Source organism: Paralichthys olivaceus, chromosome 8 (assembly GCF_024713975.1).
Source record: "Paralichthys olivaceus isolate ysfri-2021 chromosome 8, ASM2471397v2, whole genome shotgun sequence".
In the NCBI taxonomy this organism is placed as follows: domain Eukaryota; kingdom Metazoa; phylum Chordata; class Actinopteri; order Pleuronectiformes; family Paralichthyidae; genus Paralichthys; species Paralichthys olivaceus.
The window spans coordinates 6216374-6244257 of NC_091100.1; the positions used below are offsets into that span (position 1 = coordinate 6216374).

General features: G+C 41.2%; 1 protein-coding gene across 2 annotated transcripts; it reads left to right on the forward strand.

Moving 5' to 3' along the window:
- The first annotated feature begins 1048 nt into the window (after positions 1-1048).
- Positions 1049-27739, forward strand: tmem131l (transmembrane 131 like). 2 transcript variants are annotated; one of them, XM_020101279.2, is made up of 34 exons: positions 1049-1257; positions 1921-1994; positions 5717-5760; positions 13053-13124; positions 14718-14841; positions 14955-15071; positions 15838-15942; positions 16807-16884; positions 18001-18154; positions 19115-19173; positions 19255-19360; positions 19446-19548; positions 19710-19830; positions 19995-20165; positions 20259-20328; positions 20463-20586; positions 20670-20739; positions 20827-20936; positions 21063-21132; positions 21277-21410; positions 21691-21833; positions 21951-22137; positions 22410-22595; positions 22783-22932; positions 23040-23577; positions 23682-23794; positions 23970-24139; positions 24235-24438; positions 24616-24694; positions 24875-24981; positions 25099-25231; positions 25629-25699; positions 25840-25973; positions 27192-27739. In XM_020101279.2, exons 1-34 carry the CDS (start codon positions 1134-1136, stop codon positions 27498-27500), a joined length of 4554 nt encoding a protein of 1517 aa, XP_019956838.2. In that variant the 5' UTR covers positions 1049-1133; the 3' UTR covers positions 27501-27739. The 2 variants fall into 2 exon arrangements, with proteins under 2 accessions (XP_019956838.2, XP_019956839.2); XM_020101280.2 differs by having other exon boundaries at positions 1061-1257; positions 20262-20328.
- The last annotated feature ends 145 nt before the right edge of the window (positions 27740-27884 follow it).

Below are 27884 nucleotides of genomic sequence, written 5' to 3' on the forward strand. Positions count from 1 at the left end.
ATGATTCATGAGTCAGAGCTGCTGAAGCAGAGCATAGTTTTAGCTCACTGTCACTGACTCAACTTAGTCATTTCCTGCAGCTCCTTAGGTTTAATGTGACTTTCAAAAGACCACCAATACAGCAATTATATTAAAAACTTTGGCTCAACCTATTTAGATTATATAATGACACTGAGGCAGGTAAAATTCCTCAGTCAAATAGGTATAAAGTATTTTTTTTCCAATGTTTGCTCTGTCAGTGGACTATTCCTACTAGTAAGACAGTTGTTAGGTATTCAGACGAGGCTTTACTCATAAATACAACATAAAATACTCAGAGTCCTTCTTTCAAAATCATACCTAGGTGCATCTCATGAGCTAAATGTGCTCACATATCAAACGTTAAATGGCCACTGACTGAGATATAGTGCACAATTGCACTGATGCGTCAGCATTTCACTGCTGGTTGAAGTTGAGCTAGTCTGAACTATTTCACTTCTGTGGAGCCCTGGGGGTTAAAACAATTGTTTGCCCCTGTTGACCTCAACTACATGGCAGTCCTATTAAATCACCAGGTACCAGAGTTAAATTAAGATAAGAAAGGGAAGATAAGATAATAATTTATTACATTTATTACAACAGGGACATTTACCATGTTTACAGCAGCAAAGAGGTCAGTAAAGAGACAAAGACAAAAGACATCAGTCAAGTACTAATAAGTAAACATGCAATACTCATAAATGTAAGGAAATGTAAAAAATATATATATACTGTTTGTATTAATATAACCAGTGGATTGCACATGAACCAGTGGATGGACAGAGACAGATTATTGTATGCCTCTGAAATGTAGCTGAGCGAATGTGATAAATCAAATATTAAGGACAGAAGCTGAAGACAGGGGACAGTCGGGGGACATTCTACTTGTGTGTTAATCAGCTGTGTGTTGCCTCCTGCAGCGGACTCACGGTGAACAGTGTTGTTGTGGATCCTGGATGTGCAGCAGAGGAGGAGGAGGAAGGAGGAGGAGGAGGAAGGAGGGACAGGGGGAGGGAGCTGCTGCTGCCGCTGCTGCTGCCGCCGCTGCTCTGCGAGAGAAGAAAGAAGCAACGCGGCGGAACACACGGCTGGTCGCTAGCTGAGGAGAGGGCAGCATGGCGGGGCTACGGGACTTCCAACCAGGCGGCCGCTGTCACAGAAAAACGTGGATCAATATACTACTAGGAATACTGCAATTACTTTTACCCTGCGTGCAGCACGGAGGGGCTCAGCTGCAAGGTTCGTCCTCACCTTTAGTTTTTATTTTCGCTGCTGCGTAAAGGAAAAAAACACGATTGTTGCAAAAAAACAATTAGCTAGCTTGACTTGACAGCAAATGCCCATGTGGTGAATTATTAAAATATAAATATGTGTTAAGATATTTCTGAATTAGTGAAGTGACCCAGGTGTATTTTTATTTTTTATAGAGGAGGGGTTTTTTGTGTGTGTGTGTGTGTGTGTGTGTCAGCTTGCTAGTTCATGCTAGCTGCCAGTTCCTTGTTCTGTTTCTCTGCGAAACCTTAACTTTTCAGACGAGGGGGTGAATAAACTTAACATCGGGATTTAAACTGGGTATTTATCGAGGGGAACAGGAGCTCCACGGTGAGATACACGAGCTGTAGTCGTGTACACTGCAGTAGCAATGGAGATGTGTTTTCCAAGTTCGTTAGCCACCGAGCTAACCTTCCTCCGAACCCGAGCAGCTAGCAAACAGCCTTTGTCAGGCTAAGTCATTTCCTCTCCTGTGTGTGTGTGTGTGTGTGGTTGTCATCTCGCTGCTGTTCACTTGATTCACTTGTATTAATATACTAGATACTCCTAATAACCTCCATTACTTAATGCTGCTGCTTTTCCGCTCATGTGTCTTAATAAACTCACTGTTGATTTCTTGCTCCCACGAAGCTCTGAGTCAGATGTCCACCAGCGTGGTCGAGGTCTGGCAGCCGGAGGATGCAGAGCCATTAGTCCCGCTTCAGGTAATCACCATCCCTTAAACCCCATTCCCCTTTATTCTATGGAGGAGGAATTGTGTGAGTGTGTGTGTGTGTGCAGAAAGACATTAATAGAAGAGCAGGTTTGCAAACGCAGCCACATGCACGAACACGTGTGCATCTTCTATTGTTGTTTGCCTCCACTTTGCAGCTCGCCCCTTCTGTCCACATTCAGCCATTCTGTGCATGATCAGTGTCCACATGTGATTTTCACCATCACAGTTTGGTGCTCGCGTTTTTAGTTAGTTAGTCAAGTTGCCAAAGATCAGTTCTCTAAACTGAAATGAGACCAGAGCGGGAGGCCACCTGCCATGTGGCTCCTCCTTATTTTCTTTTGTACATAGTGTTCATTGTGGAGTTCAGTCACCAGTACACACTGAGAGCACGCTTGCAGTGCTTCCTTGCACACTAGGTAGGAGTTATGTTGCTCCTCCTTGAGTTTGCATGTGTTTTTTTTTTCTTCTCTTAAGAAACTTAGTTGCTTCTTCTTAAACATTTTTCAAGCTGGCCTGTGTGGTAGTTATTGGTCATGAAGAAAGACCAGTACAAACAGCTGGAGCTCAGTGTTTACTGATAACCTGTCATGAGGTCACCAGCTGACTGTCATGTTACCTGGTGGGGGGTGTGGCATTTTCTGCTAGGCTCTGTAAACAGATAGTGTCAGTAGTTGGATTGCATTGAGAGGAAGTAAAAGGTTTGCGAGCTGACTTCCACAAAATACAGATACACAGTTAAAAAGTTAAACAGAAGATACAGGAGATATGTTGGTGCCCGGACATGTTTTTTTCCCCTTATCCAGATTGCAGACCAATTGGCAGATGGCAGAATTGTTGACATTGTTGAATGCCATGTTTAGATAGGCAGCAGTGAATGGAGGGACTGTCTCAGTTACATGGGCTATGTGAATTAGAGCATGACTTGGATGTCTTTCTTCTATACTGTGCTGCTGCTGGTCAGCTATTTAAAGTATTGTATGTTGCTGCAGGCTCACTGAAGTGGTGATGCAGGGTCATGTGCAGTGACACATAATTAAAAGTGATGTCAGATACGTCATAACTGAGCAGATATGCTCCTAAATAGAACATTTAATTGTTGCCTATTTGATTCCCCTCCTACCTTTGACTTATGTTTTGGTTTTGACTAAGTACAATATGTTTAGATCTGTATCATCTAGTCCCCTAGTAAATGCTGGATTATGTCAGTTTCCCTCTTTCAGTTTCCCGGTGCTGTGTTTTATATACAAACACTTGCCCTAAAAAAATGTAATCCATGCATTAACCTTAAATTCCCTACATCAAGAATCCAATTCATTTACACACTGTTGTTCTGCCGTTGAATATTCCTCCTTCCTGTAATTGCTCACCTGCTGCTTCAAGCAGCCCTATCATGTGTGCTGTCATTGTTGTGCTTAATCAGCAGGATAATCAGTTTTCTCTCATTCACCAAAGCTATTATCCTGCCAAGCTTTAACGGTGCTGGAGGCACTGTAGGATATAATGCACAGTAAAACAAATCTACATCAGTTGAAGCTTTTCAAGCTGCGACTTGTAACTTGTGCCGTGTGTCGACAAGGCATCTGTGGTTATGGATAAAATCTAATTTTATATCCCCAAGTTTGAAAAACAATAATTCAAAGGCCCTCTAGATTGAATGTTAAAACAGTCAGGAAATAAAGATCTTTTTGAATGTCTAAAACACCAAGGTACCACTCCATTGCAAAGATACTTTTAATGTGATCTGTCCATATAGCAGCCCGTCTCTTTGATTTGCAGCGTAAAGGGAGTTTCTACATCAGTAAACATAATGTGGCACAGTCTTTTTTATCACACAAATGGAGCATGTTGCTGTTGTGAGGATGTATTTTCTTTTAAATGTTTTCAGCTTCACTGTGTACATGAGCTGTGTGTTTGGATTGAATGAGGTGGTGGAAAGATGGGTGAGGGGGCAATAAAATGCCTGACAGAACATGCTCCATGGTAATGTTGCTCAGACAGCCACTATATAACATATATGTCCCTCTGGTGTTGTTTTGTGTGTGATCATGGAGCCAAAACGAAACCATAAAGTTTTTACCATACTTGGCAGAACTCAGCATAACACCCGTAGTTTCCGCTTTAGCCCTGTATGTTCCCTCGACATGCATACAGTTCTCAGCAGGCAGGCAAAACTTGGCATAACATCAGCCCTCCGTGTACCTCTCTCCTTTGGGGTGCGCATGAGAGAGTGCTGCGTGCGTGTGCCTGGACTGAGTCACTGGCCAATCACAATAATTAGCTTTCACCTCCATGTTGGGTCAGGTCAGAAGTGTTTGCTGTTTGCACTGCCTCAGACACCCACTCAGCAAGCCTCATTCAGTGAGAGTAAAATGCACGAAACTGAAACTGACCACATTGCTGCACTTGAGCTTCTGTGTTTCAAATTGCGGAGGTGTTTAGACACACCAGTGTTTGCAACACTGGTTTGTCAATTAGCTGTTGTGCACTTTTGGTCAAATGTTGTGTGGAGAGACGTGAACTCAGCACATGCAATATGTTGACATGCACAGTCTAATCTGGTTAGGCAATAGCTAGAAGCGTGCACAGAGAATAACTAGATTTAATCCCAGTTAATTTAAGTAGATTTGTGAACCGTGTGAATGTGTGGAAGTATCCTCTGTTTGAAGGAATGAGGAAGTGGGCACACTGTTTATTATTGGTGCAACAATGTAGGGAAATAAAATGGAGAGACTGTTGTGTAACTGGATGTTATCTCTCATGTTGATTTAAATTTCCTGCATAGCATTGGAACTAGGCTGATGATGTAAAGATGTTTTGACCAACACAAAAACCTCACCATTAACTACTTCATAATAAAGACTTTATTGAGAATGCTAAGAGAAATCCAAAAACCCAGTTGTAATTTTCATGCAAGCATTGATTTTCAGAGATTCTGATTTCATTCAGTAATACGGTCAGCTCATAGTGAGAACACGCGGTTAACAACAAACTGAATGTTCATTGTTTTATTCTGCGTAGAGTGTACTCCGCCAACACAACAAATTAGGTTTTCCTAAAACTGCTGTTGTCTGACATCATTTGCAGATGATTGTTTTCTGCTTGTTGTCTCACTTTTTAAATTGGGACCATGTTCAAATAATGGAAGTGATTGTGTTACATTGTGTTTTCAGTGATTTCTTCATTTCCAAACAAAGCAACATGGGCTGTCTTGTTTTCGACAGGATTCAATTGTGCAGGCTGATGATGAAGCAAGCTGTGAATCTGCAGCCCCTTTTTAAAAAGAAATCCCTCTATTGCCCAGCTATAACTCACGTTCTTCTTTTTAACAGACCAGCCACTGTTTATTGCATTGCCGCCTCCCACTGGAAATAATAATTATAGTTATAATAAACAAGTAATAAAGAAAGGAGTGTTGTTGTTACATCATTATGCTATTTGAGGCCTCTAATGTTCACGTTATATTCAAATCCATCCATCCACAACTTCATACGTTCTGCTTTCTATATCAACTATAGTTGGTAGTGTATCAATATGCATCGTACGTCTTGTTTATTAAAATCAGAATATAGTTATAGTTTTTCATGTTGAGCCCATCTCCATCCCACAATCTCCTCATATGGTTTTGTTCTGGCTACAGTGTTGATGTAGAACATGGGCTGCAGTTTACTATTTGAACTGTGCTGAATGATGTGTCTTTTCTTTCATTATCAGGTGGAGAAGGAGCTGAAAAAAGATGGTCTTCCACTAGAAGACAGGTACGTTTTTATTTTTGTTCACTTTCTGTGGTAGCAGCAGACAACTGAAGCTCTTCTGTGACTTCCTGCACACATTCGATGAAACAGGCATAAAATGAACTAACTTTCCCAGTTCAAACATCGTCCAGAGAAAACCACACATACATTCAGCAATTATAAAAGTGAATGGAGTTGATTAGAGGTTTCCACCTGTTCATGAGTGGCACTTGGGAGAAGGTGGAGTTTCCACCAAGCCACATAATTACTAACAAACCCCAAACCAGCATACAGATTGCATCACGCTGAAGTGTTCCTCTGGTGTATATGAGAATTATACTGTAAGACACAGAATGAAACTAGAGCTGTGGCATGAATGCAGTTTGTGAACAGCCCAGTGGAAAAACAAGCTTACCCCTACACCACCAAAGAATAACTGTGCTGTAGCTCCAACAAGATGTGCTGTGGATTGAAAAAAAGAAATGCTCCAATGTTCTATAAACATATCCAACAATCTGAAAATTATAGTACAGCTCTGTAGAATGGTTTACGCAGAGTCACACTGCAGCTGTAAGGTGACATGTTTCTGTATTCACTCAGACAATCGACGTTGTTTCAGGGTAGCTCGACTGAAGGTTTCTATAAAGCCCTTTAAAAGTCTTCCTCTGTATGCAGTATGTTGTTTATGTTGGTGAGTGAGGGGGTGTGTGATGGAGAGAGTTTTGGGGGGCGTGTGTTAAAGAGGCACAGAACCAAATTCCTGGCTAATTTTAGAACTCCTTGAAAGAAAAAGGAGGGGAGGTCCGTCTTTCCCAGCTGCATTTTTTCCCGTAGGAAATTGTTGGGAAAATGGATGTTCGCAGCAAAATATCACCAAGTCGTGGTCTTATTTAGTAATCATGACGTCAGTGCTGAAGTCTTGTATTTTTCCCTCTTACTGAACAGTTGCATATATTCTAGTTTTTTTTACTTCTGCTCCGTGTTTTTCTGGCTAGAGAGGACATGTCAGTAATGTGACGAGCCAAGTCTGTCTTATACCGCAACTAGCTCACTATGTTCCTTTATTAACTTTTTCTCACCTAGTTTGTACCTCAGCATATTGCGTGAAGTTCAGCTAACCTGTCTCTGCAAGAAGTTTGTAGCGCTCTGCTGAAGAGTTATGCCAGTCTTTTCTATTGCACAACCCAACATGACAGTGGCATGATGCCCAAACAGTTAATGCAAGAAGTCCCAAGTCAAACCTGTTTTGAAGATGTAACTCCTTGTAAGTAATGTAAGAACAGAACCGTAGCATTCCAAAGCAGTACTTGGTGTTTAAATATGTAGATTTTCTGCAGTTAAAGTTGTGTTTAAGAGACGTTCTTATGTCCTATGAAAAAAGTTGTCAGATGTCTTCTTTGGTTTTGGAGGGTGATGTCCAGTGTTGAATAAAATAACCCTTATGTCAATTTGACGACTACAAATCTATTTCTAAAAACCTGCATCTGGGTCATTTCCATCGCATCTAAAGACTAATACTAAATCTTTGGACTACTCCTTAAGCCTAGTTTATGCTTCTGCGTCGCGTCGACGCCGTACCGCTGTAGCTACGCCGTCGACGCGGACCCCTACGCCGTAGCCTGACGCGCATCTGCCAAAAAATCCTAACTACGCGTCGCGTTGACGCGGACCGCAAGCACTGTGATTGGTCCGCTCAGAACTTGAGTTCCGGCAGTTGCTTTTTCCGGTCTTTCTTCCTAGTCGTAAAAACCACCTCTGCAAACATCTTCTCTGTCGCCTGCGCTTCAACATTTGCAATATAAGCATTTGTTCTTCAATATTGAGGAGCTCCAAATACAGCTGCTGCACCTCGGTCGCCATTGTTTACTGTTGTTTACTTTACGGAAGAAAAAGCGAGGATTCGGCTATAACCACACAAACACACCCCCCTAGCGGCATGGCGGTGAATTGTAGAGCAACGCGTTCCCTCGAGGCAGAACTTCGAATGCTCAACGACTGCGTCACGTCGACGCCGTACCTAGGCCGTCGACGTGACGCAGTAGCATAAACTAGGCTTCAAAAGGGACGACCCTTAAGTTTTACTTCATCTGATTTACATGCAGCCAACATTTGCTGAACTTTTTTGAAATACAGCTATTTTTAAATGCAGGGAAGTTAAGAAGCAAAGGAGGCTTTGTAGTGCTGGGTGAACTCGAGACCTGCAGAGCCCTGGGCTGCAAGGCCTCTCGTGCCTGGGTTATCAGGTACTTAGCAGGCCTGCCGTCACTCTCTTCCAGCCTGAAGAGAAGAGCAGCGTGCTGAAGCAGAGGTTAATGATATCTCTGTCAGTCCAGTGTTGTGTCAAAAGGTCTTTGCTCCGCTCATCGTCTCTTGAGCGTGTTTTAAAGTAATTTCCCATAATACCCTTGTCCTTTATTGTGTTCATTTAAAAGCCATAGATCTTCCTGACACAAACCTAGCCGTTGTAATTGTGTTAATAATTCGGTACTAGTATTACTGTTCCGTGAAGTTTTCATTTCACCAGTATTCTCATTGTTTCTATCCCTTCTACAAACATGCGTGAATATCAGTTGACCTAATCTTTCCTCTGGTCCTAACCTCTCACCGTTAACACTGAGTGAGATCCAGGGGATCAAATAGCGCCAAACATAACTTGTTATTTCTGTACCGTGGCAGTGGACAGAACCTTTGGACTACAGCTCAGTGGTTCGCTTGGTGAGAGACTGAGTTTTTCACTCACGAGCAGCTGCTGCTGAGTTCACAGAAAAGACTAAGTTACTTATGCATAACAAATGATGAGGTAATGCCCCCCTTCACATTTTAAAAGAAGCGCACAAGAACCTGACACTTGATGAGAACCTGACACCGCTGCCCACAGGCCTTTTGCACGGCTGATATTTTGACTGGTCACTGTAGGAAAGGTCCAGGTGTTCCTGATAACACTAACAATGGCTCTGTTCGGTCCCAGTGCCAGTAATTCATTTCATTATTTACTTCTGAGCTGTCCTTTTCCTAGAGTGACATGTCAAAATTACCTCTTTGAGTGTTTCAGTCCTGTATTTACATTACGGTCCTGTTTTTAACACTGAACTTAAGACATTCCCTGAAATTACCCAGAGGGGCTGTATGTGAGTACTCAAATGTCTGAGTCATTTCCCCAGACGTTTTCTGAAACTAATGATTACATGTCCTGATTATCTTAAAGATCCGTAATCTACTTATCGGCAACGACATGAAACGAAAGAAAACACCAATTTGGAGAATGTGTATGTTGTTATAAAGTGTAAAATAGTTTTGTTCATTATGAAGCTGTAACAGGAACAATTAGCCTATTGTGGAAACCAGCAGATACAGTGGTTGTCCATTTAAAACTTATCCGACATGAGCCTTTCACAGACGTAGCAGTATCCATCTTTGTGTTTGCTCGTGAGCGGTGAATGGAACCTTTTTTATATCATAAACATATGTTTACAATATGTATTTTCTGTATTCAAGTTCCATATATTCCATTGTATTTGTGTGTACTTTTTATTGTAGTTATTTATTATAGAGTTAAACTGTAAAATATCAAGACTCAATTAAATTTCTATGTCGTAATGGGCCACCATTTCTGAACTCACTGACAAATTCTGTTCTTAAAAATGTGTGTATATATATATATATATATATATTGCCTGATATAATGCTTTAGGAATTTTTTTTAACGCCCTAATAACATATTGGCATCGGCCCTCACAAATCCGGTCGGTCACCAGTGCCAAACTTGTAAAAGTTTGTTTTCACACCTGCCTCTCTGCAGTAAAATGGCACCTATAGTCTGACAAGTAGTTGATGTCTTTGTACATCATTGTGTGTTGCTCCAGTTACCCACTGTGGCTCCATTCACTGTCGTTACGCTTGTTAGGGCACAAATGCAAAAAGCTGCACTTATTGATTAACCAGAGCGGAAGAAAGAAAGATAGGTAGATGATAGGGTAGATAGGATTCCTTTTGGGGCTTTTCATATTTGTCAGTGCGCCTTTCTTTTCTGTTGTCTCAGCATTGACCTCTTTTCTATTCTGCATCCTTTTCAAATGCCAATATGCACTTAGCTGCTGTTCGGAAAGTGACCCAGTTCACTTGAGCTTTGGCACAGGTGGCGAGTGGCAATTTATGTGGGGCAGAATATATAATTAATCATCCGTTTTTCATCTATACACTGCGTCAAGTTTTTTTCTCCCCGTCGTACATGCTGTTCTGTTCAAAACAGAAGATACAGATCTGTACATCTCAGACTGAACTGATGTCAGCCTGATTTCCTGCGTATTTACTTCACACTGTCTGCTGTCTCAGCAGTAGTCAAATCTCTCTTAATGTTGTTTTAATTTCTGAGTTACAACTAAATCTCTTTCAGTGACCATTATCAAGATATCATCTCTAACGGAAGTTATTCAAAAGCCTCAGTATAGCAGAAATGTTTATAACCAGTAAAACGAAAGGGAACTACTGCAACTATTGTAAATTATATTGGCAAATGAGTTTGCTGCCTTAACGGGAAATCATTTCCCTAATATTTGCATCTGTTGTGTAAATTTACAGTACCTACTATTCATTGCCAGTGTGTGGCTGTTAATGATTGAAAGTGGTCACTGGTGAAATGACACAGCCTGTTTTTTCTTGTCATGTGAGCATTGAGTGTTTTAAACATGAAATTTATAAATCTGTTTTTGCAGATGCAGAGCAGGTCAAAAAATCCTAAACTCTACCATGTCCATGTGTTTTTTGCTTGTTTAACCTTGTAGAGTGATGCAAATCCACACAGCTCCAGTTATGAAGAGTTGTTTAGTGACTAAAAGTGGGAGAATGTGTCAGCAATCATTTATAACAACATCATCTCCCCACATAACCCCTGAAAACTACTCTGGAAACAATACATTTATTTGTAGTCACGATCCAGACTCTGGACTTCATGACAGCTGGGACCAATCCTCACACACGTCCGCACAGTTTTTCCAGATACTTGGCAGGTACACGGTTCAAGCTTCTTGGAGAACATCGCACAGTTCAGTGGATTTAGGCTCAGTTTCTTCTGTCGCTTCATTTAATCCCAGAATGACTAAATGACGTTGAGAACCAGCCTTTTTGTGAACTGTGCTATCAGTTGCAGGACTCTTATTTGTGGCTTTAGATAGTTCCTCACAACTGTCGCTGTATGTTTTGGATGATTGTCATGTTGCACAATACATTTGGGACGAGTCACACTCACCCGTAATGGTAGTGCGCGATACAAGATAGCTTAACATTTTAAACAGCACGTTCTGTAAGGACAACATCAGGAAGACTTTATCAAGGAAGTTATGTAAAGAAGACTGGCCCAAAACGTATATATACGGCTGGCTGAGAATATTGAAGATGTAGTTGAAAACTGGAACAACTACTTTCCATAGAAACAAGCTAAAGCTGTTGCTAGATGGCAGAAGTCTGTGTGTTTTAAAGAAAGGTCATTGAAAGAGGAGTGGTCTTGTTTCAAATGTGTGGTGTTGCTGCTGTGGGCAAAATGCAATCGAGAGTATTCTCACTTCCTGCTGCTCTTCACTTCCTATTTCTTTGTATTGCTCTGTATTCATTATGTCGTGTATTTTACTGATGTAAGCTGCATTTTCAGGGGGTTTGACCACATTGTTTCTTATACTTGCAATTTAAATTTTGTAATTTGTCACGAATTTAAACTGAACTTGACTAGGAAATACTATTCAAAACTAAATAATACTGTGATGATGGAAATGTCTCCATCAGAAGTTTTGAGGTAGATGTGTTACTGATGGTGTTGACAGATAAAAAACTAACCCTTTTCCTTCTGTCTGTATATATTTTGCTGTAGTACTGGCTTGAAGTGGAAGTTTTCTTCATATTCTCTTTGCTCCTGCCTCTTTTTTTCACTTGTGTCTTATTGAACTGTGAGCAGCAGCAGGTTGTAGTGATGGGGAAGTAATGATTCTCCAAAACCACAAAATGTTCCCTCATTCCATCCTGACTTTAATGTACCGAGGGGTCCCACAGTCATTATCCATCTTGAGCTAATTAAATACAGTCACATGACACATGCAGTTTGCGGACAATAAAATGTGTGTAATAAGTAATATTTACAAGCTTGACAACTGGCAATGTCGTTAATAACAATATCCTGAAAACCATATTTTGTGGTTTTAATTATGAAATTTGTTTTGTTGCATTAGTAGAATAATGAGGGCTCAACATGCTGCAGTATGTTGGGGTATCGTAATTCAATCTTCCTGTATCATGATACGACGTCGTCGACGTCTGTATTACTCTCTCTGTTTCATAATCGTTACTAGTGCTCCATGAACTCTCAAACCATCTTTCCACTTGCTTGCTTGTGTTGGTCAACAGTTGTTTGAGTCTTCTGTCAACAGAGTTTAGTCTTGTCTTCACACAAGTATAAATATAGATCCACATGCAAGAACAAATCAGCTGCTGTCTCCCCGTTTTGTTTTTTTAATGGCACCGATTCCCCAAGCTCATTAGCACAGGATGTCTTCCACAGCATCACCAATTTAAACAGTGGAGCATCTAATGGCACTTCTGTCACTTCATACAATCCACATTTGCATTAGATATGATTTTATAATTGAAAAGTGTGTCATACAATGCACATTTTCAACCATGACTGATCTATTCCTGCTATTTAAAAATGGTTTTTCTATTTTTGCTTAACTTTTTTCTACAAAACCACAAAATTGATGTCATATTTATACTAATTTAGTTGAAATTGTTGGACTTACGAATGCAGCATGATGATAATTTGATTATGGTTCAAATCAAATAGTTTAAACTGATACTTGTGAGTACACAGGAAGTTTTATCATAACAGTGTTTGGCTGGTTAAGGCTCTGAATGATTAAATCGCCAGAATACCCTGATTATACGGAGCACTGTGTAAATATTGTTGTCTTGGAGTTTTTGTTAAGGTACTCGCACAATTAAGCCACACTTTTTTATGGTTTGGGTAATTATATTCATGTGCAAGTGATCAATCGTCTTCACTTGACTCACATCTTCGTATGATAGTTAATAAACTTCAGTGTTCCTAGTTCTTTTATTAGGCAGAGAAGTAGCTGGTTTCTGAAGCAGCCTGAGGCCGTGATAACTGCTAATTCATCCCTGTGAGCTGTCACATGCTTGGCTAGAAAATGGGACACAGTGTTCTTGTCCGAAACTAACATATTGATGTGTTTGTTTTCAGTTCAACTAATTAAATATAACTGTTGTCCTTTGTCCTAATGTTGTTTCTATTGTGATTTCCTTCTCTCCACCAGCTCCTCTCCATACACGCGTGAGAATGGGAGGCCCTTACATTTTCAGCCCCCAGCGTTGGAGTTTGGGACGCAGTAAGTACTGCTCTCAATTCTTACTTTAATATGACGTGTCTGAACAAACATCAATGTTATTCATTTTGTTCTGAAACGTCAAATCTGTTTTATTTATATTTCAACAAATCATAACAGATGTTATCTCAGTGCGCTATTTCATATAGAGCAAGTCTAGACTGAACTTTGTGATTTACCGAGACACAACATTCTCCCATAAGTAAGCTCTGGAACCTCGAGCAGACCCATACACAGTATGTTTATATAAAAATCTAGTTAACAAAATAAAAACAATTTATAGTTCACTGTTCTTTTCCCAGGAAGACAAAAAATCCTCTGTATTTGTGGCCTCCCTCTGCAGAGAGAAGCACATTAATTACATCAGCTCAACAAACTCGTGTGCTTGTTGGTACATTTAAAGATTATGTACCAGGTGTGCACAAAAAGCACCACAACCAGTGACAGCTTTATTCCATTCCAATAGAACAACATGAACTGTGCCATCTAAATATAACGTCAAAATGAAGCTGCACCCCTCTGGAACAGACTCAACAAACACTGAACCACAAAACTTCAGAGTGGCCATATTTATTACAGAGCTGTTGTATTGAATTGCATTATGTTGTATAGAGGTTCTAGTAAATGTCACAACTCTCACCTCTATATCAAAGCAACTAAAAGTATAGTCATGCGCATACTTTGCATTATGCAACATTAACTCTAACACCCAGTTAGCTTGTAATGTAGCCCACAAGAAAGTACTTCACATTTCATATCAGTCAGACATACATACTGTAGCTAATGGAAAACACTTAATGAATATTGGTATACATTTAAATGGCTTTGTTATATATTCCATGTGTGAGAACACAGCACTTCAGAAGGTTAGATTGCCAACAGATTTGTCTTCTTAAATAAATGGGAAATGTAGTGACATTATCAATTGAATAGCTTGTGGCAGGGTAAAATGAATTAAAGGGTTTCTATACACTCAATGTTGCTCTGCAAGTGTCAGTGTACGGTGGATTATATCAGAAATGGTCGAATCCAGAGATCTGATCTTTGAGCTGATGCAACTCAAAATATTCTCCCCATCTTTCCTGGTAATTTTGGTTTTAATTAGTTATTTGATGGTTTTATGATCGCAGTGACACGTCATTAAAAACAGCTGAGACTGACTCACGATTGGTCGAGCATGTGTTTCATCGGGAAGTCACTACTAGTTCCCAATTTCAACAGATCCTGACTGACTGCAAATGTGAAAATTGGTGGTTAGTTAGAGGAAGTTGAGATACATTGGCCATCTTTTATATATAGTCTATGTTACACATCATATAAGTAACAGGTATTAAATATTCCTTCGTTTGGTGTTTTGTTTTATGGCCTGCTTTCATTATTAAATTAACTTTTTGCTGAAAAATGTGCCACTGGAAGAGAGGTGTCCAGGAGAATTAATGACTAAGCTGACTCATACTTTAAAGTATAATTCTGTAGGACCTTTTTTAAATTTTGTTGTTGACCTTCAGGTTTCCAGCTGGCCACAATGGTGTTTCCTGGGTAAAAGCTGAGTGGAGAGCCAAGTTATTTATGATGCTGTTCTTTCTGTCTTTTCAGACCGCTGGGGCTGCCAAGAGCTGAAACCATATATATACACAACCCCAGCCAGGAAGTTCCTGTGACACTGCTGTCAATGTTTACATCCAGCAGGCATTTTTACATACCTTCCTTTCACAGAAGAGTAAGTTTCCATATGTGTGTACCAGAAGACATTCACAAGTAATGATGTTAGGAATTAATTCTGTTCAAATATTTTGTGTGTCTGTATTGTTTCACGTTTCTTCTCTTTCGTAGGTGATCCCACCCAGAGGGAAGGCATCTTTTAAACTAATTTTCCTCCCGTCTGAGGAGGGCAATGTAGAAAACACATTATTTATAAACACATCGGCCCATGGGCTGCTGTCATACCAGGTCAGTTCCATTAATACACCCCCTCTGTACAGTCTCAGTCTCTGTACCTAAATACATGTGGCCCTTTATAAAGATGCTCACAAATTTGTTATATTACCACTATATGAGTTCTATCTAACGACATTAATCACATCAAACTTTGTTCTTCTTTAAATAATAAAAATATCAAAATAACAACTTCTCTTAACAGAAGTTTTAATGTCAGTTCTTGGAAGCTTGTTATGTTATAGAATAGGATTCTTGGTCAACCACAGTGGAACCAAGGCAAATAATTTCAGTCCACATGATTTACTCCACAAGACTTAGTTGTGAATTTTGTCCATCCCATATCAAACCAGCACAGTATTTCTGAACACGCCCAGACACGCAGACACTTAGATTATCATGACCAGCTTCCAACAGCCACTCCCTTTACATGTTTACTTGTTTTTCAATGTTAAAAATGAGCCCAACAACACCGACCTTTCATGTGTTTCACACTTGTCTGTTGACTCTTTGTCAGTCAATGACATTTGTGCACTTATTTTGTTTGTACAATTGAAATAATGTTACTATAAACCTTTTGTTGTTATATGGCTGTTTGTGTAGTTTTTTTCGGTTTAGTATTATCTGTAATTATAAACACAAAACATTACCTAGCATGTTAGAAACTGCCCCTAAAGTTCATCTCAGGCTTAATAAAAGACACTGCTCCTTTGTTTTCCTTGTTGACTGTCTGCACGAGGTGTGGAGAATCCTTTTATTAATGTTCACTCTTCTTTTCCAGCTTTTTGGTGTGGGAGTTCACTGGGGGTCATCAAAATCTATCCAAAGAAAGGATAGTCTGCTAATATTCCCTCACATCCAGAGCATTAAGCTGACCCAAACTCAGGTATGTATTTAGACAAATGGTTTGGCATGCCACACAGATAAGCAAATAACGGCTCATCATTGGAAACAGCTGATTTCCCCTTTCCTGCAAGGCCTGATAAACAGAGGGCTGCATGCAAACACACAGACTTTGTGACACACACTGACAAGCACTTGTTGCTGTGAAATTACTGAATGCTTCTCCAGACAGCAAGAAGGATCCCACTTAATGTTTATAATTCTTTCCCTGGACAAAAACTAAATGTTTACCAGTAGATGATCATCAAAAACACTCAATTCAAAATTAAATGATTAAATGTAACTATCTCTCATTTGTACACACATTTAAAAACCATGTAACTCAATGAGAAATGAGTGATTGGCTTTAGAAACAAGCCAACGGAGTGAAAGTTTGTGAAATGGTATCTGAAACAGATCATCCCCTCCACAACAGGAAGTGGGGGGGGCATGTGCAAAATGTCAGTTTAGCCAAGTGCAGAAAATGTGAAAGTCTCGAAATCAACTGCTGTAGACTGACAGCCTGTCGCATGCAGGCAGGTTTAAATGCAGATAAACTATCAAACTATACCTCCCCTGCATGGCCTGCATGGGGATCTGTGATTACCAGGATATTCAACACTCTTTAAAGACTACAGTTATTAACAACAGGATCTTCTTAGTTTATTGTTCATTGCTTTTGTATGATAGTCCTAGAAATCTAGTTTTTAAGATAACGCTAAATCTATCACTATATCCGTGACCACTATACCTGGTTTCCACTGTAATATAAAGTGTAATGCACTGTACCACCACTAGATTTCAGTCAATCCTCCTACAGTGTTTATATTCAGTCATTAATCTGCTTGTTGTGATGTTTCTCCTGTAGGAAGATGCCTCTAACATCACTATACTGGGTCTACTCCTGGAGTGCAGCTTACCCAAGAGTTTGTTAAACAATCCTCAGGTACTTCTTTCCCTCAGTGAAGCCCTTCAATGGATCACTGAAAATCAAACATGCTTGAATATGGGAGAGTGACCGTGGTTTTTCAGTTGACAGGGTGCAGATTACAGCTGCTTCCAGACATGCACTGAAGTCTGCACACTTTTGTGAGATCCTTTTTCTGGATCCTCTCCTTCCGGCCCTCTAATAAATTGTCTGGGAAATTTCAGCGTGAGCCCATGTGAGATACAGCAGGAAAATCTAAAAAGAAAATGTACAAGTTTCAACAAAAGTTGAAAAAGACGAGCTTCACAGGGAGAATACGCACACAAAGATGTCAATGTGTAAAGGCAGCTCCTTCATTTTTCTCCAGAACCTCTGACGAAGGTTAGATCTCTTGCCAGACGTTCATTTGCTTTCTCAACAGAATCAGTAATTGATCTGTGGCTCCCAGTGCACATGTGGCGCAATATTGGTGATGCAAGAGACCGCGGCAGACAGCCAAACTATATTATAATTATACAAACTGTAATCATCCATTCATTTTTTTTGCGTGAGTGTCCCGGCTGCGTCCTTCAGCTTTTGTCCAAGATCAACACCTGTTCCTCTGTTATTTCTTCAGGACTTCACTGAGAAAATAGTGAACTGGCCTTTGCTCAGTGTCGATTCTACTCAGATGAAATGAGTCAGGCAGGAATGCAGCGACAGACTTGGTTTCAAGTGATTAGGTTTTGCTTTTACAGGCCTTGAGCCTTAGTGGCTCTGAGCCAGGGCGTCTGTCTCCTGGTCGTCAAGTGTAGATTCACCCACTGAGGCAAGCCCTGTTTTCAAGTGAGATTTGCACTCGCCCTCTACTGATCTATCAGTTTTAAGGGGTTAGTCACAGGGTGGGCAGCACTTCTAGGTTACTGCCCGCTTGTATCTGTCCCTCAGTGTTCAGTAACAGTCGGTCAACAGCAAAGAAACGTTTCCATCGCTGATTTTATTGTCAAAAAGAAAAGAAAAATTCCTACATTGTCTCACTTTTTCATTTGTCTGTCTTTTGTCTATTTACTTGACTCTTAAGCTTCTCATTGTTCCCATGTTCTTACCCGAATCTGTTTGGTGCATGACTGGTATGTCTTTCCTGTCCCGTCCCAGGGGTCCTGCCTCCAGAGTGAGGAGCGCCTCAGTCTGCAGATTAATCTGTCGGCGCGTGGTGACCGGCCCGCTGACCTGGACAAGCTCAAGCCTTACGTCATTGAGCATATTCTGGTGCTTCTGGTGGCCTCCACTGCTGGACAGGCTGCAGTAGGTAGGTGTCTATGACCAAAACAGAAACATCTAATCATACCCCTTTTGTGTGAACATCCTCCCCACACTCTCTGGCCATGTTAGAATAGCAGGTAAGTAGATATATTTTTTGGTACCAACGTGAACACATTTAGATTTATTCCATTTTAAGTAGTCTTGTCTTGCTTTTCGGCAGGATGTAGTTTATATTTAAGAGTAATTGATAATGAATGTGAGATGAGTCCAGGCTGAGCCTGTGTGTGTTCGTTCAGGCATCGACATGTAGTTCATTCATACTTGTACAAAGTCAGAGCATCCTGAGATCCAGGGAACAACTCCTGAGTCAGAGGCCTGTCCAGACCTGGTTCTTGGCTTCATTATGTTTTTTGATCCACCAGTAAGAACACCAGTAAATGTCTGTGCAGTCAGACTTGATTCTGTGGTGGATGGCTATCAAAGCAAAACATCAAGTTCCTACAGTGTTGCTGTTGTTGTCTTTTCCTCACGTTTGACTTGCGATTCTGATTCATGGGAAAAGGAATAAACTGTCAGATGGGTGAGAAATGTGACTTCCAGTCAGATTTACCATTTATTTCATATCATTTCGTGACCTGTGTCTCCTTTTTATCTCCCTTCCCTCTTCACTACGAAGAGGCACGAAGACCAACATTTTCTTTTTCATTGAACCCCATCAGCAAACTTAATCCGTGTTTCTGAACTCTGGTAATAATGGTCATTTTTACATATGGTATTAAACCTTTTTTTGTGGTGGAGAGAGACTTTTTGTCAAACGTGAAAACTTTCCTTTTTTCTCCATTTACTATAGAAGGAAATCTGTGTCTGTCTGAATGAACACAAGATTTCCATTAGGGAGATTTTCACTTATTGTAAATCAGGATCGCAGATTTCTGTACTAATCAGTAAATTGCTATAATAAACTGTACATATATGCTCAGTTGTATTGGTCTGTTTTTTCCTACAGGGGAACCAAAAATAGGAGTTCATTTGTTAAATTCCGGAGGCAAGAAGCTCTATGTAAAGGTGGGGTTTCTCTTTATCTTGCTTGTTCACAGCCTCTGTGGAAATTGTTCTGTTTCTTACAAGATGTTTTTATCTTTCCAGGAAATGCAGGTGCTATCAAAAGTTGAGGTCAGCCTAGAATTTAATCAGGTTCCTCTGAGACCAGAAGCAAAAAACTTCACTGAAGTGGCCACACTGGCCTGCAGAGGTGACTACTTTAATTTCTAACTTCCTGCAGTGTGCAATTTTATCGGACCTGAATGTCTTAATGATCTGATCCGATCTATTGTCAGGTTCATTGCCAGGCCACGGAAGAAAATGCATAAGTCATATAGGTTTAAAGATTCTGGGTAACAGGACAACCTACAGCTTCCCTGGACTACATATCACACACGGGTAATGTGGAGACCTTTTACTTTTCTACTCCCACATTTTTTTTGAGTTGTAGCTAGTAACTTAAAGTAGACATGTATTTATATGAATTGTCTCTTCTCATTAAGCAGCAATATGTTACTGAATAGTGTATTATAGTTACATTTTTAAATTATTGTGTCCAGCCTGTTCCAGGTGAAACAAAGAGATGCAGACTGGGTGGATGTGTGGATGACAAACACCCTCCTGCTGCCGCTCACTGTGATGAACGCCAGCCTCTCACAGAAACTGCAGGGTGTAATGAAGGTATGCACCACAGCAGCAAGAAGCAGATATTCTTGCATAATGATCAGATGGTGACCAGTAAACATTCTGTTATTTTATATAAATCACTCTATATTTCTACCACGAGGATGTAAAGGTAAGGTCAGGATATGACACTAATATCTCTGCTGCCCCCTGTCGCTCAGGTGATGAACTTCAGCGGTCCACTGACAGTTCCCCAGGGCTGCTGGCGGATCCTGTCCCTCCAGTTGCTCAGCAGGGCGCTGCCTGTAAATCATCTGGCCTCCCTGAGGCTGGAAACCAGCCTCGGCTCAGCTCTGCACGTCCCCCTCTTCTTTCACTCCTCTCCCACCAAGGTAAAATGCCAGCTCAAGTGGTTAGTTGGTAATAGTTGGAATGGGGATCAGTACACAAGATCAGGAGGTGTAATGATGTGTTCATTCTCTCAGCAGGGAAAAGTGGTGTTTGAGGCGGAGCAGGAGTGTGGGCGACCTTGCCCACTCAGATTGTCTGAAACAGGTGAGATGTCATTATCACCTCTGAGCGGGGTCTTAAAAATTCTATGTCAAACATCTTTTGGCTTTTAAAATTCTCATCTGAGTCTTTTATTGTTTATTTTATCTATATTATATATTTTTCCTCTCTTACTTCAGGTCATTCAGAGTGGCAGCGTTCTCTCCTCCCACACTTTTTCCTCTCGTCCTGGGCTGTCGACAGCAAACTTGCTGCTGAGCTCTGCTCCAGATGGCAGAGCCACAAAGACAAACTGCCTTGCAGGTGAGTTTTGTTTTTCATGCCATTATGAACCTTGAAGTTGAACAGAATTCATGTCATAAATATAAATCTTTGCGTCCTCTCAGGTGGCCCAGACTCCCTGTGGAGACGTCTGCTGCGCTAGACTTTGGTGCTACACCAGTCAACGAGAGCAAGGTGGGCACCTCTTTTAAGACTCTGCCCTCAACCTTATGGTTCATTTTTAAGAAAGACTTTAAACTTAAAGTTGTTTTTGTGTTGCAGGTGAAGACCTTCATGCTGAAGAACCCCTCCTCCTCTGTGGTCTCTGTAGAAATTAGAATCCTCTCCCTGTATCCTGCCCCTTTAGAGGCTCTAGACCTCCTCACCAAATGGTACGCAGAGTACAGTAACTGTTTTACATCACAGCCAATGATTCAATCAAATTCTGCTTCAGCAGCTTTGTGCCGTGATGCTCCAGAATATCACTCTGATTAAAATTAAATTGTTTTCCTTGGCAGGTTTAATATCAGCCCCCTCTCTGTCAACATCAGCACTACAGAGTTTTCTCTATTAGCTTCTCCCCCAAAGGTAAATAACTCCTGTTTAATTAAGTTATGACACTGTTAACATATAGCAGAGCTTTTTGACTGTTGGTCTATGAGAGACGTGGACAACACTAGCATTGTTGTCGTCCTTCAATCTTGTTTAATCATGTTGCTTTTCCTGCCCCAGGCGAGTGAAAACATGGAGACCATGTCACGAGAGGGCGTCCTCCGCCTGCTGCTGCAGCCCTGGGAGGCCAGAGAGGTCGCTGTGGTCTTCACTCCATCTGAACACAAACCCACCACTACCATTCTCATTATCAGGTATTTAATTCACATTAATAGGAGGAATATTTTCAGACTTTTTTATTTAGGCATTTTGCAATTACATTTTGCAATCTCCTGTGAAAGTGCAGTAGAATATATATAAAACAAGCCACTTCAGTAATACTCTTAATTTGGTACATGATGAAAACACAGAAACTCTTAAATACTGAAGTATAATGTTATTCTAATAAATGCATGGCTTTCAGTGTACTGTTGATTCATTCCTCTCTTTTTAAGGTGTGAATATAAGGTCTTGGTTTTGTGTGTTTTTCCTCAGGAACAACCTGACAGTGTTCGACATGGTGACGGTTCAGGGCCACGGGGCCAAAGAGCTCCTTAGAGTTGGAGGGAAACTACCGGGCCTGGGAGCCTCGCTGCGCTTCAACGTTCCTCAGTCAACTCTAATGGAGTGTCGCGATGGTGAGATTGTTGTTTACATCTAACATCCAACATTTATTGTCAAGTAATATTGTCTTTGATTTTAGTTGAAAGTATTTGCTTCACAAATGTCTTAACTTTACCATTTACCACTCCCAGGTCTGCGCACCAACAAGCCGCTTTTCGCTATCAGAAAAAGTTTCAAGGTGGAGAATGCAGGAGAGCTTCCTCTGACGGTCATGTTCATGAATATTAATGGATATAAGTGTCAGGGATTTGGCTTTGAGGTGCTGCAGTGTCGCTCCTTCAGCCTCGACCACAACACCTCCGCAGAGATCACCATCGCGTAAGTGGAGTTTAAGCCTTTTGTATTGTTTACAGAGGATGTTTTCAATCTGTTTTGGTATTTGAGTAATTTTGATCTTACTCAGTACTTTTTGCATATGACCAAATCAGTTGAAAGAGAGGTTTTATTGTCATTCAACCACAGGCAGTAAACACATTAATTCAGTAGATGGATTAATATATTTTTTTAACTTACTTACATCCGTTTTACTTTATTTACATCCCAACAAAGAAGTAGTCGTAGTTATTATCATTTCATGTGTGTTTCCTCAGGTTCACCCCAGACTTCACGTCATCCTGGGTAATCCGAGACCTGACTCTGGTGACTTCTCGTGGCACCTCTTTTCCTTTTACCCTCAACGTGACACTGCCGCACCACATGTTGCCTCTCTGTGCTCAGGTGGTTCCCGGCCCGAGCTGGGAGGAAACCTTCTGGGTGATCACCCTTATCTTCACATGGTAAGTACCTTCTCAGTTATTCAAGGGTTTCCTCCATGAACATTTTATTAGTCTCCACTGAAAACCTTTTATATTCCACTCCTTCTCCGTTTATCATGTTTTTTTAAATTTAGAATCAAATCATATTAAATCAAATAAAATCATTTTTTTTCTTTTAGCTACAATATTGTCTTTCTTCCCTCCACAGCTTCTCGCTCTTTGGTGTATGTCTGATGGCGTTCCATCAGGCCCAGTACATCTTGAGTGAGTTTTTCACACCCAGCATCAGAAGCAACCACAACTCTGTCCTGTCCCGGGACAACGGCTCTGTCAACAATATAACCCCCAATGGAGTGAAGTACGTCCAGAGTTTTTGTTGTTAAGTTTTGATCTCATTTACATGTACAGTTGATTTGTGTGTGTGTGTGTGTGTTAAAATACTTAAAGTTTGTCTTATTTTTGCAGTAAAACAAAGGGAAGTTGTAAGAGCTACGTGGAGACCTGTCACACCTCTGATAAAGGTAAGGGGCGGGGCTCTCCAGCCTTGGCAAACAGCCCCACCCAACGTCCTCAGTCCTCGAAGAAGGGCACCTCAAGTGCGCCATCCCAGCCCCAAAAGAAACACAAAGTTTCACTTTATTACACCAAACACAAGTCCAGCGCGTCTGCAGCAGCAGGTGGCGCTGTGACAGTGGATGAAGAGCATGAAGACCTGACACCAGACGCTCCCCTGACCCCAGACGCCGACGTCTGCAACAACAACGAACCAACTTTCACCAGCGAGGTGGACAAAAACACATCTGCAGACTTTAAAGAAGAGCCCCACAGCCCTATAGAAGATCAAGCTCCAGCCGTTATGTTTCCCATGGAAATGCCTGCTGGTTTCCCACATAACGTCACACTGGGTCCAGGACCTAGACCTGGTCTGTTAGTGTGTAGTCCTGTCGAGAAGAGCTGCACTGAGCAGATGGACTCTCAGAAAAGGGACAGCTCTGAACTGGAGGTAAGAAACTGGCTGCAATGTACAATAACCATTGAAATGAATACAATCTGAAGAGGTTCCTATGACAAATTACAATAATCCCTTTATTGTTTTTACCACTGCAGCTGAGAGAAGACGCCAAAGGCCAGAAAAAGAAAGCACAGAGCATCGAGTCTGGCACTGCACTCGGGAATAATAAGGGAAAGAGGAACCGCAGGAAGACAGAAAATGTCACCAGGTAGACGTCACTGTATATTTTTTATCCATGAAACACTCCACATTAATTCTGATATTTGATAGTGAAATAACTGTTAATTAGGATTGTTTTGAAATATTTAAAGAGTGAACAAAGAGCTACATCAGTAAAAACACAGTCAAGTAAAATGTGTCTTTCTGTGTGATTGCTGCACCAGCGCTCCAGAGCACAACATGCTAGTGATGCCAGAGAGGGAAAAAGAACCTGAGTGGAAAACAGGAGACCGTAACATCAGTGGGTCCCGCAACAGGAACCGCTGCTGCAACAACTCCAAGACAGAAGCACCAAAACCTGGTCATAGTACCGAAAGCCCCCTTAAACAAAACGGTAGGAATTCTCTGTCGTAGGTCGCTGCAGCCTTACAGATACACACGACTGAACAACTGATTGTAACCTATCTGGCTCCGATTGTCGTCTGACAGGCGTGTGTCCTGCCCGCCCTCGGAGAAAGTGTGCCACGGAGCGACGTGGTGGAATGTGCGAGTCAGGCTCAGACTCCGGGAGCTCATCAGGCAGCGTGAGGGCCAGCAGGGGGAGCTGGGGCAGCTGGAGCAGCGCCAGCAGCATAGAGGGAGACAAGGACCTCAGCTCCAGGACACACGTCTGCACTACCTCATCTAGAAAAAGTACGGAGCCACCGTGCACTGCTTTATCTATCAATACAGGAAGTCAAACTCTGATACAAGAGCCACAGGACTTCCTTCTTTTGAGTGTCTAGTGGTTCTTTGCTATGATGCAACAGTAACTGTAATTTTATTATAGATAAGAATGATTTACAATAATGATTTGCTTTGTTTTTGCAGGGGACTCCATGCAGTACAATGTCCACCCAGTGGAGAGAGACTGCTACCAGGCCATGAATACTAACTACAAGGCTCTCAGGTACTAACACACACACACACACTCTAACATTGATACAAGAAGCAGCTCTAGTATTTTTATCAGCTTCCACAGAAATGTTTTCTATACGTGGATTGTCTACAGTGATGTCTACAGAACTATTTTTTTTTTTATCCAATTCCTGTTTGACTTGTAACCTCTGCTTTGTCTCTGCTCACTCAGCATGAACAACTTGTATCGTAAAGACTTGTGCCAAAGCTCAGATCCGTCAGCCTCCAGCTTTGTTCCCAGTTTTGCTGCTGTTGCTGCAGGAGTGGACAGAAACATGGGTAAAGACATTCATAACAAACCCGGTGTCTCCGAAGCAAAGTTTGAACTTAAACTACAAGAAATCTCCGTTACTGTTATTGTACAGTCTAATGTAAAGTCGACGTGTTCTTCCTCAGACCTGACCGGTCAGTACTTACCTGAGGAGACGTGGTCGGCTCCGTCCATACCCCTCACCAATGAGTTCAGATACAACACCACTGAGGCGCTTCCCTACATACCTCAGCCACCAACCACCAGGCCGTATAATGGGTATGTGTTTCAAATAAGGTTTTTATTTTAACGATAAATTAAAGGACAAGAAATTATGAAAAGCATCAGTCAGCAATGTGGTGGGGATCTTCTGCCCTCTAGTGCCCAAAGAAATCAGTTTCAGCTTTAAAGAAGATGTAGATTGTTATTGTATTTCACACGTTGTGGGAACAGAATGATTCCGTTTCTATTCACTGGACAAACAACTTTTTGTTGGTGTTTTTCTTTTATCCACAGAAGAAATTAATTGAATTTTCTTATGTTAATCTCCTGAATTCAAATGGCTGTGGTTAATGTCTATAAGCGGCGCCCCTGCTTCAGATTAGTAATCCCAGAGATGTGTCCTGGCATGGTTCTCATTTATAATTTGAATAATTATCTTCCTTGTTTCCTGCAGGTTTACTTGGAATAGCGCCAACACCCAATGCAACAGTCCCTACCCCTACTGCGAGGAAACCAACTACATAGGTACAAGCTGCAGTGTACTTGAATCCAGTTTTATATTCATATGTCTAAGTATAATGTCACTGCAGAAAGTATTGACATTGGAATCCTTAAAGTTTCCATGGTTTGAAATTCAGCACATGTTTGTTGTTCACGTTTTGTAGGTAATGGAACTTTTCCAGGTGGATTTCCTGCTCAGGAGGCTCAGAACACGCACAGCAATCAGACGTGCTGGACCGAGGAACAGCCACAGGAATCCCCCTCGACCTGGGACACCGGAGCATGTGTGGGCAGCAAGGTGACGACTCACAACCGCAAAGCATTCACCTGTTTCACCTTAATGACATTCACCAAAGTCAGGGGAGATAAATCTACAGCAACTAACCATTATTCAGTCGATCGATTGATTTATACAGTTTGTTTTCTTCTCAACAACCAAAGATGTTAGATATATGTTAAAATAAATTTGTCAAAAACAATATTTGTCAAATTTAATTAATAATGCCCAATCTGTATTTGAGGTAGGAAACACTGAACAGGTAGAGAGGACAGGGAAACTATGGGTAATTCATTTCTTACACAATTGATGGTGCTGTGATTTATCATTTAAAATGTTGCCACAGCATAAAGTGCATTGGTACAGAAGCTTCTTCTTTCCTCGACTCCTTCAGAGGAAGTGTTCAGCTCTCGTAGCAGAAATGAGGAACAGGCTCCTGTGGTTTAATAGACAGTGTTGTTTTTTTTCTTTTCTCTGCTGCTTCTCCTTTTCATACAACTTCTTCATCTGTCACTGAACTCTCCTGTTACTCATGAGCTGATTATCAGCCAATACAATCCTGTCACAGATAAACCAGCAGATAGATTGTTGAAATTGAGTGTATTGTAATAACATGGCAAGTGTTTTAAACGCTGGTCACAAGGACACCTGAGGAGAAAATGATTTTGCTGAGGGTGGAGTGAAATGTTTCTCTCTTTACACGAACAGGAAGATCTTTGTATTTAAAGACTCTTTCACACCTAAAGTGTTTGGTCGGAAGCTTCAGACTTTTCTTTCTAGTATGAACCAAAATAACAGGTGTGAAATTCAGACCATGTACGAAAATTGAGTCTAACCCAAAGAGGTGTCAGTCTGGATCAGACTGAACCTTAAATGTGTGAAAACACTTTTTTTTTTTGATAGTTCGGACTAACTGCAGGAAGTTAAGACGGAATTAAACAAACAGAAACAGAGTTGCCCATCACATCTGACGATATATAATGTTTGACAGCGAGGACGTTCACTTTGTGCTTTCGAATGCCCAAAGCTGAAAAGGAAAGACAAGATTTAAATAATGCGAAGTGACAACCAGGTCATGGCTGCAGGGAACAAACCGTCAGACGCTCAACGGTAGCAGAGAGCATTTGGAAAATCTCTTTGAAGTATAATATGGAGATACGGCTGTGTACGGTGACACCTGAGCTGACCCCAGCTTCAATAATTCAGGGAAGAGTTCATGTTTTCCCTCTTCCTCCACAGCCATACTTCTCGGGTACCCGCAGCCTCTCCCCCATGTCCAGCCTGTTCGGATCCATCTGGACGCCTCAGAGCGAGCCCTACCAGAGCCACTTCCAGCCGGAGAGATCGGCCCCGATGTCCCCCGTGTCCCCCATCACCCCTCCTCACTCTCCCTTCAGCCGGGAGCCCGAGGGGACGTGCAGACCGATCCAGTACTCCAGCTTCAACCTGTTCGGCCCGCACATGAATCTCGACATATGGAACTCTTCCTCCAACCGCAGCTCCAACTCACAACTCTCCAACGACTCTGGCTACTGTGGAGATGTTTAAAAGGAACGGCAGACCTTAACAATAATGGCAAACATATAAAAAACATTGATATGTAAAAGAAAGGAAATAAAAATGAATGTTCTTTTATCATTATTGGGGAAAATGTGAATATTTCTTTTCTTTTATGTTCCCATTTTCAAATGTTTAATGTTGTGAAAGGTTAACCATTTGTTGTATATTTTTCTAGATGTTTTGCAGTTTTGATCATAGAAAATAAAAAAAAAAGTTTTGTACTTGAACGGCACATCAGTTTCTTTTAATGACATAATTTACTCGCTGCCGTTCCTTCTTGGCCGCTCTGTAAAATCTAATGAGTCATTTGTCAGAGCGCCCTCCAGTTCAGTTGAATCAATTCTGCACCAGATCCTTCATTTTTGTTTGTGC

Bases quoted from the DNA above. Each gene is read 5' to 3' on its own strand.
- tmem131l (XM_020101279.2), top strand. From the start codon at position 1,134: ATGGCGGGGCTACGGGACTTCCAACCAGGCGGCCGCTGTCACAGAAAA. The intron at 19,174-19,254 runs GTGGGGTTTCTC...TTATCTTTCCAG, and splicing joins GCAAGAAGCTCTATGTAAAG to GAAATGCAGGTGCTATCAAA. The intron at 25,232-25,628 runs GTATGTGTTTCA...TGTTTCCTGCAG, and splicing joins ACCACCAGGCCGTATAATGG to GTTTACTTGGAATAGCGCCA.